Raw genomic sequence first — 13,007 nt, 5'->3', positions numbered from 1 at the left:
ATGATGAGATTCTTCAGAGATTTCAAACTATGCCCTTTAACCTCAAAATGTGTGTGTATGTGTGTGTGTGTGTGTGTGTGTGTGTGTGTGTTTGAAGCATGTCTATGCATGTGTGAGGAGTGTGTGCACTTACGTGCGCGCGTGTGTGTGTGTGTATCTGTAACTGTAATCACATCAAAGATCAAAGTCAATCAGATCAAAGCAATCAACAGAATTAACTGACACCTGTTCCGGCTTAGTGACAGCAGAGGTAGACAGACTGGAATTTCTGGCCTCGAACAGAAAGCATTTTTGGCAAAACCATAATACCTATCATTGATCCGACTTCACTTTGAGCGTCCCGAGTTCTTCCTGAACGTCTACATATGTTTTTTTTTAAAGAAAAACAAAAAAATAGCTTTGTTAGAGCTATCTAAAAAAACTGTTACATCTCCCTTTTTTCCGAAATCTTCCTGTGTTTTTAATATGGGAGACAATGAGGCTGTTGGTGGGTGTTGGTGGCGCATCTGTGCGTCCTACGCCCAAACTATAACTCTGACAGCTTTACCAGAGGATTGTGAGGGAGAAGACTAATTTTCCTACGTTTCTATGTAAATATTATTTCTGTAGAGTGGAATTTGCGGCCTGGAGCGCAGTTTTCAAATGTATTTATTTTTTCTCCCTCTACACTCTGGTGATGATGTCACACACTGTGACACGAACATTCCGTGCATTATAATCTCAGAATTTCTCCAAAAATTATCATGGTCATTGAAGAGTGGTAGAGTCGGTTGGCCCCCAACCGAAGGGTTGGCGGTTCGATCCCTGACCGTCGACCGTTCGACCTACATGTCGAAGTATCCTTGAGCAAGATACTGAACCCCAAATTGCTCCCGATGCTGTGTTCATCGGTGTGTGAATGAATTCCCAATGGTGGCAGGTGGGACCGTTTAGGGTCTCTGCCTCTGCCACCAGTATGAATGTGTGTGTGAAAGGGTGAATGAGCGCAGTCTGTAGTGTAAAGCACTTTGAGTGGTCGCAAAGTGACTAGAAAGTGCAGGTCCATTTACCAGGGTTTTCCCTGGGTTTTTAGAGGTCTTAGGGGGGTGGGCAGCTGAAGCAGTGGGGTTAGCGTTCTTCGGCCTTACATTTTTTTAAAAAGCTTTTTTTTTACCAAAAACTGTGCAATTTCACATAATTTTGACCACTATCATTACTATAGGTAACTGAAAAGCAGATTCAATTTGCTTTAGTTGTAATTTACACTTTATTTGCACAATTCACAGCCCCCTTTTGAACATTTAATTCTTCTGGCTGAATTGGTCCTGTAGAACCGCCGAACAAACTTCTCCATGGCAGAAGTTCCTGGCTGGCGGGGTGGGGCTAAATGAGAGCAAACACCTCACATAACATTTTTCACAGTCGGGAGATACAGTATTATAAAATCTTTGTTATCCAATACTGTGTCATTTTTAATTGCTGTCAACATGCTTTCCACTAGGACATGGAGCAGCCAGCCAGTGTTTTTTTTCCATAAAAGCCCAAATTTGGTGGCCTCCCACAGATCTAATTCCACTATTCCATCATATACACTGAACTTAATCAATGCCTATTTTAAGATTGATTTTAAAGGAGAATAAGGGTTCTTGTATATTTTATTTAAGGCATCTTATTTTGAGTCTTTTTGTAAATGCTGTGGTAAATTCTGTTAACACACTGCACTCTTCTTTTGAAAGCGGCATGTGTTTAGCGACAGGAAGTTATTCAAAACACTAAGTCACAATTTAGTGTGATTAAAACAACTTTAACTGTTAGCTAATGTTAGCTCGCGGCTAACGAACGGCATATGCAACAGTGTATCTTGACCTGTGAACGCCCGGTACGGTGGCCATTTCCTTCACATCAAAAAGGAGGACACTTTGCGGACAAGCAAGCAGATATTTGTTTGGTATGATCCGGTTTTAAGCAGAGTTGTACTCCGATTAGCTCGATGCTTGTGCTAGCATGTCTCTCGATAGCTGCTTTGCCTTTGCTGCTTTGGTAGCAACTTTGCGTGAGCGCGTTGTGGCGAATCAACACATGGCTCATTTGAATATTCTAATGAGCCATGTGTTGATAGTTCACGACACGAAAATGGTCGGCTGCGCCTGCAGCCGAACAGGGCATTTAAAAGCCGGACTGTCCGGCCTAAAGCCGGACGGATGGCCCCCCTACCCGTAGATATATACAAGAAAGGTGTTTATATATATATATATATATATATGACCCTACCGCCCGGACAGGTTGATTGGATTTAGTTCAGCGCGCGCACACACGCAGGTGAGACATGGAGTGAGGCCGTGGCCCTATTACTCGCTATATAGACCGTGAACAAGCTTGAACGCTCCCTTTTACGTTGATGTCCTAAGAGGGTCAGACAGGATTTGATGCGCTCGTTGATGACTCAAAACAAGTCGAAAATAACTTTGTGTGTTGTTGTGCTCACACAGTGCGAGTATCATTAGTGGTGCATTGATATTAATGATCATGTGAAATTTCACAGCAGCGCACGTAATTCATTCATTCAGCAGCGGCGCACAGGTTTTTTTTTAAACAGAAGGTACTATTTTTTCTCTTAGGCGGGAGGCAAAAATGCTTGGGCGCCGCGCCTAAGCCGTATAATGGCAGGGAAAACCCTGTTTACCATTTAACAGGGATTGATAAAAAACTATATGACCTATCGAAACGTGGATTAATACACCAATACACAAGACTTGTGTCTACTGTTTAAAGTTTAAATGGAGTCTCTAGGTGAAATTATGCCGGAGAAGTAGACGTTTGAAAATCTCCAATTATTGTTCTTTTTCGCTCATTTTTTGTCGGCCGTCCCATTCATTTCAATGCAAAATTTTGGGCAGTTTTTCGCGACCTATGTCGCAAAAAAATAGTATTCCGTAGAGAAAAGTAATAGCATACCGATCCTGCAACTCTTCAAGTTGCCCTAATAACAGTTTTGGCTGGTGGTAGGTACAGGCACACTCCCATGCTATTTGAATCCTACAAGCTTACAGGTGACTTTGAACTTTCAAGACTATACTAGCTTAAACATCCACCATAAGAAGCCTTTATTTCCTCATAAATGGAAAATTCTGGTTCATTTTATTCATTTTTACTGAAGTCTACACAAAGTTAATGAATAATTGTTTTCTATCCAGTGTCTGAGCTGAGAGTTGTTCTGCTGGGGAACAGCTGGTCTGAGAGGAGTTCAGTCGGGAACTTAATCCTGAGAGAGACTCTGTTCAGCACTGAGGAAGAACCAGACTGTTGTGTGAGACACAGAAGACAGTCAAAGGACAAAGAAATAGTTCTCATCAACACTCCAGATCTGCTGCATCCCCACATCTCTGAACACAAACTGACAGAACATGTAGAAAACTGTGTGAGACTCTCTGATCCTGGACCTCATGTGTTCCTGCTGGTTCTACAGCCTGAAGGCTTCACTGAAGAACACAAACAGAGACTTAAATCAATCCTTGAAAACGTCAGTGATCAATCATTTGATCATTCTCTGGTTCTGATATCACCACCCAGAGAGGAGAGTTCAACTTACAATGATAACGATGATCCAGAGAAGCCATTAAAAGACCTGGTGAAAATGTGTAAATGCAGACATCTGGAGCAGAAGATCCTTGAGCTTCCGAAGTTGTTAGAATGTTTGGATGAAATTGTGACCCACAGCAATGGAGAGCATGTGAGCTGTGATGTATTTAAGGATGCAGGTTCTGATCAGAAAATCCTGAAATCTGCAGGAGCCCATTCTTACTTGGATCCACCAAAGGCTGCTGGTAAGTGCAGGACAGTTATTAGTTAATAAGAACTTTTTAATAACCACAAATGACTGTAGATTCATACTGAAAGCTCCCAGTAATGATACCCCGTCCCAACAATGTAAGTAAATCATGTTTCTATTATCCATATATAGCCAGTGTATTCACATAGCTATAAATAACATGTTATGATCAGGTATTTGGAGTATCCTGTTTATGTATTTGACCAATGACCTTATCCTGGTTTCATGAAACCAAATATGCCCTTATCTCTCTCTTGAGGAATCCAAATACTCTAAAAGGGTTAGGGTTAGGCTTCAGCCAAGTGATGTCACAGAAATATAACAATGATGATTGGAGCAGAAATAAAATTAAGGTAATCGTAAGTTGTGCCTGCTCAGGTAAGAAATGGTCCTCTGAGGACTGTGTGTCCCTAATGCAGACCCAGATCCTCTGTTGGAGAACAAAGGGAGCCAGAATTCAATCCAGTCCAATATGTATAAATGAAAAATGAATCTGTGGCATACCTGTGGTCCAAATACTCAGGTTTCTGAACAAAGGATATGGTGTATACTTGTTCTAACACATAAATATGATATTACAAAAAACATAATCATAAGTGGCTTATTAATGTCCATGTAAACACATTAACTAAATAGATAGATCCTTTATTCTTATTCCACATAAACAATTATAATATTTCATGCCTTTATAGAACGCATCTATAACCGCTCTGTATACTCGCTGCGTTGTGTTCAAATAAATCAGGAGACCCAGGATTTCCACACACGGCTCTTTGCTGTAGTGGCACAACATAAAAAAACAGCATACAGATTGATGAGTGATGTGCACAGTGTTCTCCAAGCTCTCCGGTCAAAGCAGAAGACGGATATTTTTTTTAACATGTTATCACTATATTTCGACTATTATAAGACAATAAAACACCAACAAAATAATTTAAACAAGACAAAGACATCAAATAACTACCAAACTTATCAAATTTGCATTCAATATGTGTATATATGAATTAACTCATATTTATATATATTAACTAAGTGCCTCAAAACAGTTTAAGCACAAATATTAATACACAAGCATCACAAAATCATCTCCATACCTGCAGTGGCACAACAACAAAAAAAGGGCATACAGAATGATGAGTGGTGTGCACAGTGTTTTCCAAGCTCTAACGGAAGCCAAATGGATGCAGTTAGTAACAGAGCTAAGCAATGCTAGCACATTTAGTGCTGAATATTTACACTAAAAAAACTTGACACAAACTGTACTGGGGCGGCTGTGGCTTAATTGGTAGAGCACTGATCGGTGGTTCGATCCCTGACCATGGCAGCCTACATGTTGAAGTATCCTTGAGCAAGATACTGATACTGATGCTGCATTCATCGGTGTGTGAATGAATTCCCAATGGTGGCAGGTGGCACCGTTTAGGGTAGCCTCTGCCACCAGTATGAATGTGTGTGTGAACGGGTGAATGAGTCAGTCTGTAGTGTAAAGCACTTTGGATAAAAGCGCTATATAAGTGCACTTCATTTAACTTAAAGCACGACTTGTCAGTATTCACCCATTCACACACACATTCATCATTATTGGCCGAAGCCACCAAGCTACTATCACTCTACCACCTTAGCAATAGTAGCCCCTGAATAATGTCTGCATCGTCTAAATCTAATGACAGATTGGAAACATAATGAATTGATGAACGAGAATGTGTCACTGGAATCTTTCTAACTAATGTTATGTCTTTGTTATTTCATAGCACCTGGTCTCAGGATTGTGATGTTTGGAAAAAAGGAGGACAAAAAGATAACATTATGCAACTTTATCACTGGGGGGAAAAAAATTGAACCTGGTTATTGGTTCTCATACAAGCAATGTGAGGTAGCCCATGATGAATCAAGAGAAAAAACATTAACAGCAGTGAGTACTCCAGACCTGTTCAGTCTGTCTGTGGAAGATGTTAGAGAAGAGATGAAGAAATGTGTGACTCTTTGTTCTCCTGGACCAAATGTTCTGCTGCTGTTAGTGAAACCTTCTGATTTCTCAAAGAAGAACGGACAAACACTGAAGTTCATCCTCAGTTTGTTTGGTCAAAATGCCTTTAAACACTCAATGGTCATCCTGACGCATGAGGAGAGTGAAACAAATGTCTGTGTGAATCAGCTCCTCAGTGAGTGTGGAGGAAGGCTCTACAGCATGGTTGAAAATGACCATGGACATTTAATGAAGAAGATGGAGAACATTGTGGAAGAAAACAGAGGAGCCTTCCTCACCTTCAATGAAGAGATTATCAGACCAAAGTCTGAACACATGAAACCAACTTTGAACGTGGTTCTGTGTGGGAGGAGAGGAGCAGGGAAGACCTCAGCAGCCAAGGCCATTTTAGGTGAGACAGAGCTTCATTCAGTCTCCAGCTCAGGGTGTGTTAAACATCAGGGAGAGGTGTGTGGACGTAGGGTTTCCCTGGTGGAGCTGCCTGCATTGAATGGAAAACCTCAGGAGGAAGTGATGGAGGAATCATTGAGCTGTATCTCCCTCTGTGATCCTGAAGGCATCCATGCCTTCATCCTGGTCCTTCCTGTGGGTCCCCTCACTGATGAAGACAAGGGAGAGTTGAAGACCATCCAGAACACTTTCAGCTCTCGAGTCAATGACTTCACCATGATTCTGTTCACTGTGGAGTCAGATCCTACAGCTCCAGCTGTTGATAACTTTCTGAAGAAAAACAAGGACATCCAGGAGCTCCGTCAGAACTGTGGAGGAAGACAGTTTGTCCTCAACATCAGGGACCAGCAGCAGATCCCAAAGCTGTTGGATGCTGTGGAAAAAATCAGTCCTTCTAAAATCAAACCACATTGCTACACAACTGTAGCATTTGCACAGGCACAAATAGAAAAGCTCAAAAATCAAGAGAAACAGATCAACATGCTGCAAACTGAACTTGAGAGGCTGAATCAGAAGAACAAGATAAATGGTAAGTTTTTATTTTATTTTAAATGTTTTTTTCTGTATCCTTAACCGCATTCCATATTACAGATCTTGCTCATTTGCTGTAGCTGCTGTGAATGTTTAAAGTATCTCCTGTTGTTCTTGTTTCACAGGTGAAGAAGAGCAGCAGAACCCAGACTGTCTCAGGATTGTGCTGATAGGGAAGACTGGCTGTGGGAAGAGTTCTTCAGGAAACACCATTCTAGGAGGAACGAAGTTTAAAGCCAAGTCGAGCCAAAACTCAGTCACCAAGTTTTGTCAGAAAGCACAGGGTGCAGTGGACGGTCGTCCTGTTGTTGTGGTCGACACTCCTGGTCTGTTTGACACAACTTTGTCTCATGAAGAGATTAATGAGGAGATGGTGAAATGCATCAGTCTTCTGGCTCCAGGACCACATGTCTTCCTGCTGGTGTTACACATTGGACGACTCACTCCAGAGGAGAAGGAGACATTGAAACTGATCAAGAAAGGCTTTGGGAAGAATGCTGAAAAGTTCACCATCATTCTTTTAACTGGAGGAGATTCACTGGAACGGGATAAGAGTTCTATTGAGGAATACATTGAAGAAGACTGTGATGCTTCCTTTAAGAAACTGATTTCTGACTGTGGAGGAAGATACCATGTGTTCAATAACACAAAACAAAACCACAAACAAGTCAAAGAGCTGGTGACAAAGATCGACATCATGGTGAAGGAGAATGGAGGCAGCTGCTACACCAATGAGATGCTGCAAGAGGCCGAGGCAGCGATACAGAAAGAAGTGGAGAAGATCCTGAAGGAGAAGGAAGAAGAGATTCAGAGAGAGAGGGAGGAACTCCAGAGAAAACATCAGCAACAAATGCAAAAGATGAAAAGAACGATGGAAAAACAGAGAGCAGAAATTGAAAAAGAAAGAGAACAGAGAGAAAAAGAACTTCAGCAAAAGGAGGAAAAAATCAACAAAGAATGTGAGAAGAGAAAGAAAGAACAGGAGAGGAGAGTACAAGAAGACAGGAAGAGAAAACGACAGGAAAAAAAACAACAAGAGGAGTGGGAACAAAGAGTTAAAGCTTATGAGCAAAAAATAAGATCTGAGTCAAATTCAAAGGAAAACATTGACAGAAAGCTGGAGGCGAGCAGAGAACAGATGAAAAAAGAACGAGAGAACAGGGAGAAGGAAAGAAAAGAGTGGTGGGAGAAACGAGATCAAGAAGAAAAACAGAAACAAAAGAAACTTAAAGAGCTTCAAGACGAATATGACCAAGAAAAAGAAAAGAATGAAAGAAAAACAAAAGCAGATGAAGTTAAAAGGGAAGAGGAGGAGAGGAAGTGGAAACAGGAAGAAGAAAACTATAAGACAAAGCTGGAAGAAATGAAGAAGAAGTATGAAGAGGAGGCCAGAAATAAAGCGGAGGAGTTCAATGAATTCAAGGAGAAAAAACAGAAAGACTTTGCAGCTCAGATAAAAAAACACACGGATGAAGTGACGCATCTGAAGCAACAGCAGGAGAGAGACATGCAAGAGCAGAAGGATGAATATGAATCCTTGAAGAACCTCTCAACTCACCAAGAAAAGAATCTGAAACAAAATATACATGAACTACGTGAGGAAATGTCTGATGGGATACTGAGACTTCTTTTCGAAAAGACAGAAAACAGGAATAAAATGGAGACGATGCTGAAAACACACAAAAAAGAGGTGGATAATCTTAAAAAGGAGGAGGAGTTGGATGTTTTGCAAAAAAAACATGAAAGACAAATTAATGAATTCAAACAGGAACTTCTGGAACAACACCAAAAGATTGCAAGGGAAAAAATAGACGAGCTGCAGAAGAAACATGAACAAGAAAAGAAAGAGTTGGAAAAAAAACTCAAGACCAATGACGGAGACAGCCAAAGGGTCAAAAGAGATGAACTGGGAAAAAAACATGAGAAAGAAATGAAGGAGCTGAAAGAGAAACTTTTGATGGACGACTCGGACGGAGAACAGCAGCAGCACTTTCTGTGGCGGCTGTGGGAGCGGCTGTGGCCGCAGTAGCAGCAGAAGCAGAAGCAGCAGCAGAGCACGCGCCATGACAGCTCATCGTCTTGTTCAATTAATTGAGAGATTGTATTATGGTCCAAGTGTCCAAACAGGAAGCAAGTTTCATCAAAAGCCCTGTTTTTTATGGCCATTTTAATCATATTTTGTGGCATACATGTGGTCCCAACACTGCTTTCAGTGATTGTCAATGCTTTTATGAGCGCTGTCATGTTACTGCACCAAATATTGTGGGACATTTAAGCAGCAAAAGTGTAAACTTGACAGAGGAAACTAAACTAAACAGTTATGCTGCTGTTTATTGTCATGCCTAAGTTGACTCACCCAACCTAAACTACCAACCACTGGCCAAGTCCAAACGGAGAAATTGATGATTTAGAGAAGCAACATGAACAGAACATTTATGAACTGATACAGACGGATTCAGATGAACATATCAAAGAAGAAAAAATGGATGAATTCCAGAAAAAAACACAACAAAGAGCGGGATGAGTTAAAAGAGCAACTGATGACGAATGACAATGATGTAATATATCTGCAAAAACACATGAGAAAGAAATTATTGACCTGAAAAAAGACCCAGACGACTCGTGGCTTTGTTCAATTGTATGAAAGATTTGTATTGTAGTCCAAGCTTCAATTTTATCTTTTTTTTTATTGTTTGTGTTGCCGGTAAGATTACTGTTTATTTCAGCAATGTCTTGACTCTTGTTGACGCAACAGTGAGCTGTACAGTATAACCAGTATGTCATCTTTTTTTTTATCAGTTTCTTTATCTTTTTATTTGCATCTTCTGTTCAGTTCTTTTTGTCTATAACCATGAATGCGAAAAACACAATTTCATTCCTTTATGTACACCACTGTTATAAAATGAGTGACAATAGCCTCTTTTAGGTTTTTTTCTCAAATGTACAATTGGGAAATGTGTTGTCTTAAAAGCCAAAGAAAAACTGGTAAAAACTTCGATCTACAGAAAAACTGTAATTCCTTTGTGCTGTTAACAACCGTCATTATCTAAAAACAGGGTTGTATTTCCACCTACGATATTTTGTTATCAAATGAAAAGTACAGGAACTTTACAAAAAAAAAATCCCACAAAACAGCCCCGTAGTACATGGATGTACATGGACTTATTTATGATGGCCCACCATAAAACAGTACACAGACAGACAAAATGATGATTAACAGTAGCAGATCAAAAGAGCAAAAAAAGCAATGCCAAAATTCTATTTTAAAATGGCTTTTAATATGACATGTCAACCAAGTCATCTATCGTGTTTATAATGCTAATAGAAGTGTGTTTTTATGAAAGTTTTACCTTAAAATATAAATGTCATAGCTTTAGGTTATATATATTTATATTATATATATATATGTAACCTAGGAGATGTATATATATATACCTCTCTCTCTCTCAACTGCTTTTTGTAAATAAGCTAAAAAACGTAGATATGCTTGCCAACTAAAAATAAATACAAATCCCGACAGTCCCTACAGAGTAATCTGTTTATTACACCTTAAAAGGTGTAAAAGGAGGGAGTTATAACTTTTCTCTCCACTAGGGACAAAATTGGTTTGTTACAGTTTGTTACACCTCAAAGAGGTGTAAAAGGAGGGACTGTTGGAGATTAATAAAAAATAGCAATATTCTGCATTATGACTTTTAATAAAAATGAAGCTTAGAAATGTATTTAGCAAAGCACAAAACACATCTTATATGCCAGGCACAGCACACAGAAATAAAGAGTATCAACAGAAAGGACATACTGATAACGCTTTGCACATCACCACATAATTTGAGGGCCAATTCAAGGCCACGGGCCCAGGTGGAGATAGACACTGACCAACACTAGACAAGGTAACGGGCCCAGGTGGAGACAGGCACTGACCGACACTAGACAAGGTAACGGGCCCAGGTGGAGACAGGCACTGACCGACACTAGACAAGGTAACGGGCCCAGGTGGAGATAGACACTGACCAACACTAGACAAGGTAACGGGCCCAGGTGGAGATAGACACTGACCAACACTAGACAAGGTAACGGGCCCAGGTGGAGACAGGCACTGACCAACACTAGACAAGGTAACGGGCCCAAGTGGAGACAGGCACTGACCAACACTAGACAAGACACAGTAGTGTGCTGTTAGCTTTTTCCTTCCACAGGGCGGTGACCGGAAGCTGAAGCACCAAGAGGCTAGGACTATAGCCTGTCTGCTAACGTAATGGGCGGGCCGAGTCTAAACCATGGTGCTGCCCCAACAGTTTTGACCAATCAGATAGTCGCACATTCATATTATAAAACTCTGTGTAAAAGTAAGTTAGGCATCCTTTTCTGGGAGGTGGTTACAGCTAACTGCTTAGCAGCCTGTGATTTCTGAACAGAGAAGGTTGATGTACATGCTCACTCTTTCATTATTGTCTTAAATAAATAGTCAAAATGATTTTACTCTCCTCTCATCTGTTCTTCAAAAAAACAAACTCTTAACATCGTCCTTGTCATCGTCCTAGGCTACGTTCAGCAGGTGTGTACAGGCTAGGTTATTTATTAGATAGTTGATCCTCTTAAGTTTGCTCTCAAAGTGCACCAGAGTGATGCATTTCACTTTAAATGTCCAAAGAATTTGATCCCCATAGATGCTCTGAGGTCCACAGCCCCCCCTCCCAGAAAACACTTCAACGTCCCTGTACCCCGGGGTGATCTGTACCTTTAAAACTCAAATTGGAAATTCTTTAAATTGAATGGGGGTGTCTGTAAACATGCAAAATAAAGTGCATACATATAATAACACATACATAAGTGAGTAATTACTTTTAAAAATCATCTGTACCATATTTGCTCTAGCATCCACCATCTGTACCAACAGTTTTTTTTTACTGATTTTTGGCACAATATAATAACATTATTATATAATGAGATGACCAATTACTTTGTTAAAGTCTGTAAAAGTGTGAGTGAGTATTTGCTTTGGTTCTCAGGGTTATAGGATCTAGATTATGTCCATTATTGCATGTGGGCCCAATGGGAAAGGAATGTTTAACCAACTGCTGGTAACCATTTTAAAAAAATTGGCTGCCATGGCAACCGGGGTCTGAATTTGTGATGACCCAATATCCAGTTTTGTTCCCAATATAATTATCAACACATCTGCCAAATTTGGTGCTTTTATTAAAAAAAATGAATGATTGTTATGATATATTGAGCTATGCTGCCCCACTAAGAGAGTAGGATGTGTCTGCAGATTTAGACCTGTAGATCTGGACCTGCATTTCTAGACCTCTTGTATTTTGCGACAGCGTCCCCAATTTCCGTGGAAGCATTACAAACTATTGCAACTATTGGACATGGATGAAAACGACGATCCGCGTGTGGGTATTGAATGTGAATCACATTATTTGTTTAATGTCATCAAAGTATTTTGTTGACATGAAGTTGACAGCAAAATGTATGTCCTCCACACAACATGTGTAAATTATATAAATGTAAACAAAAATACATATTTGGGTGTGATAAAATGTAAAGAAAACATGGGTGTAACAAACCTTTAATCATGGAACAATCTGCAAAAAGAATTGAAATTGTCTGAGTTGATCACAATTTGTGAATTTAAATAGATTCTAAAGGATAAAGAAATAATTTCCCTTAGTCGGTGTGATGCCCCGTATGAGTCTTTTTCACTGATGTTGACATGGCTGTATTTGTATTTAATTGTTTATGTTAACATGTATTTAAATGTTGTAACTGGTCACTTTTTATGCTGCTTTCTTGGCCAGGTCTCTCTTGTAAAAGAGATTTTTTAATCTCAACGAGACTTTTAACCTGGTTAAATAAAGGATATATATATATATATATATATATACACATATATATATATATATATATATATATGTGTGTGTATATATATATATACACACACACACACACACATATATATATATATATATATATATACACATATATATATGTATATATATATATATACACACATATATATATATATATACATATATATATATATATATATATATATATATATATATATATATATATATATATAAAACCCATGCATGTACATTTAATCACACCCAAATATGTATATATATTTGTTTATATTTGTACACCCGTCCAACTGTTTAGTGTTGGGGTGAACTAAACCTTTAAACTGTTAGAATTGATGGTGTAAATAAACCTTTAAACTGT

General features: G+C 39.4%; 1 protein-coding gene across 1 annotated transcript; it reads left to right on the top strand.

Annotated features, from left to right (window-relative positions):
- Nucleotides 1–3,157: 3,157 nt before the first annotated feature.
- Nucleotides 3,158–8,805, top strand: LOC131971084 (uncharacterized; the record flags this gene model as incomplete). Its single annotated transcript, XM_059332383.1, has 3 exons — nt 3,158–3,803; nt 5,560–6,774; nt 6,902–8,805. Coding segments are annotated over 3 exons (3,765 nt in total), but the record flags the coding sequence as incomplete, so codon positions are not given.
- Between the last annotated feature and the right edge of the window lie 4,202 nt (nt 8,806–13,007).

Source organism: Centropristis striata, chromosome 5 (assembly GCF_030273125.1).
Source record: "Centropristis striata isolate RG_2023a ecotype Rhode Island chromosome 5, C.striata_1.0, whole genome shotgun sequence".
Lineage (NCBI taxonomy): Eukaryota > Metazoa > Chordata > Actinopteri > Perciformes > Serranidae > Centropristis > Centropristis striata.
The sequence above is the reverse complement of the archived record's forward strand: the minus strand, read 5'-3'. Positions and strand labels throughout refer to the sequence as shown.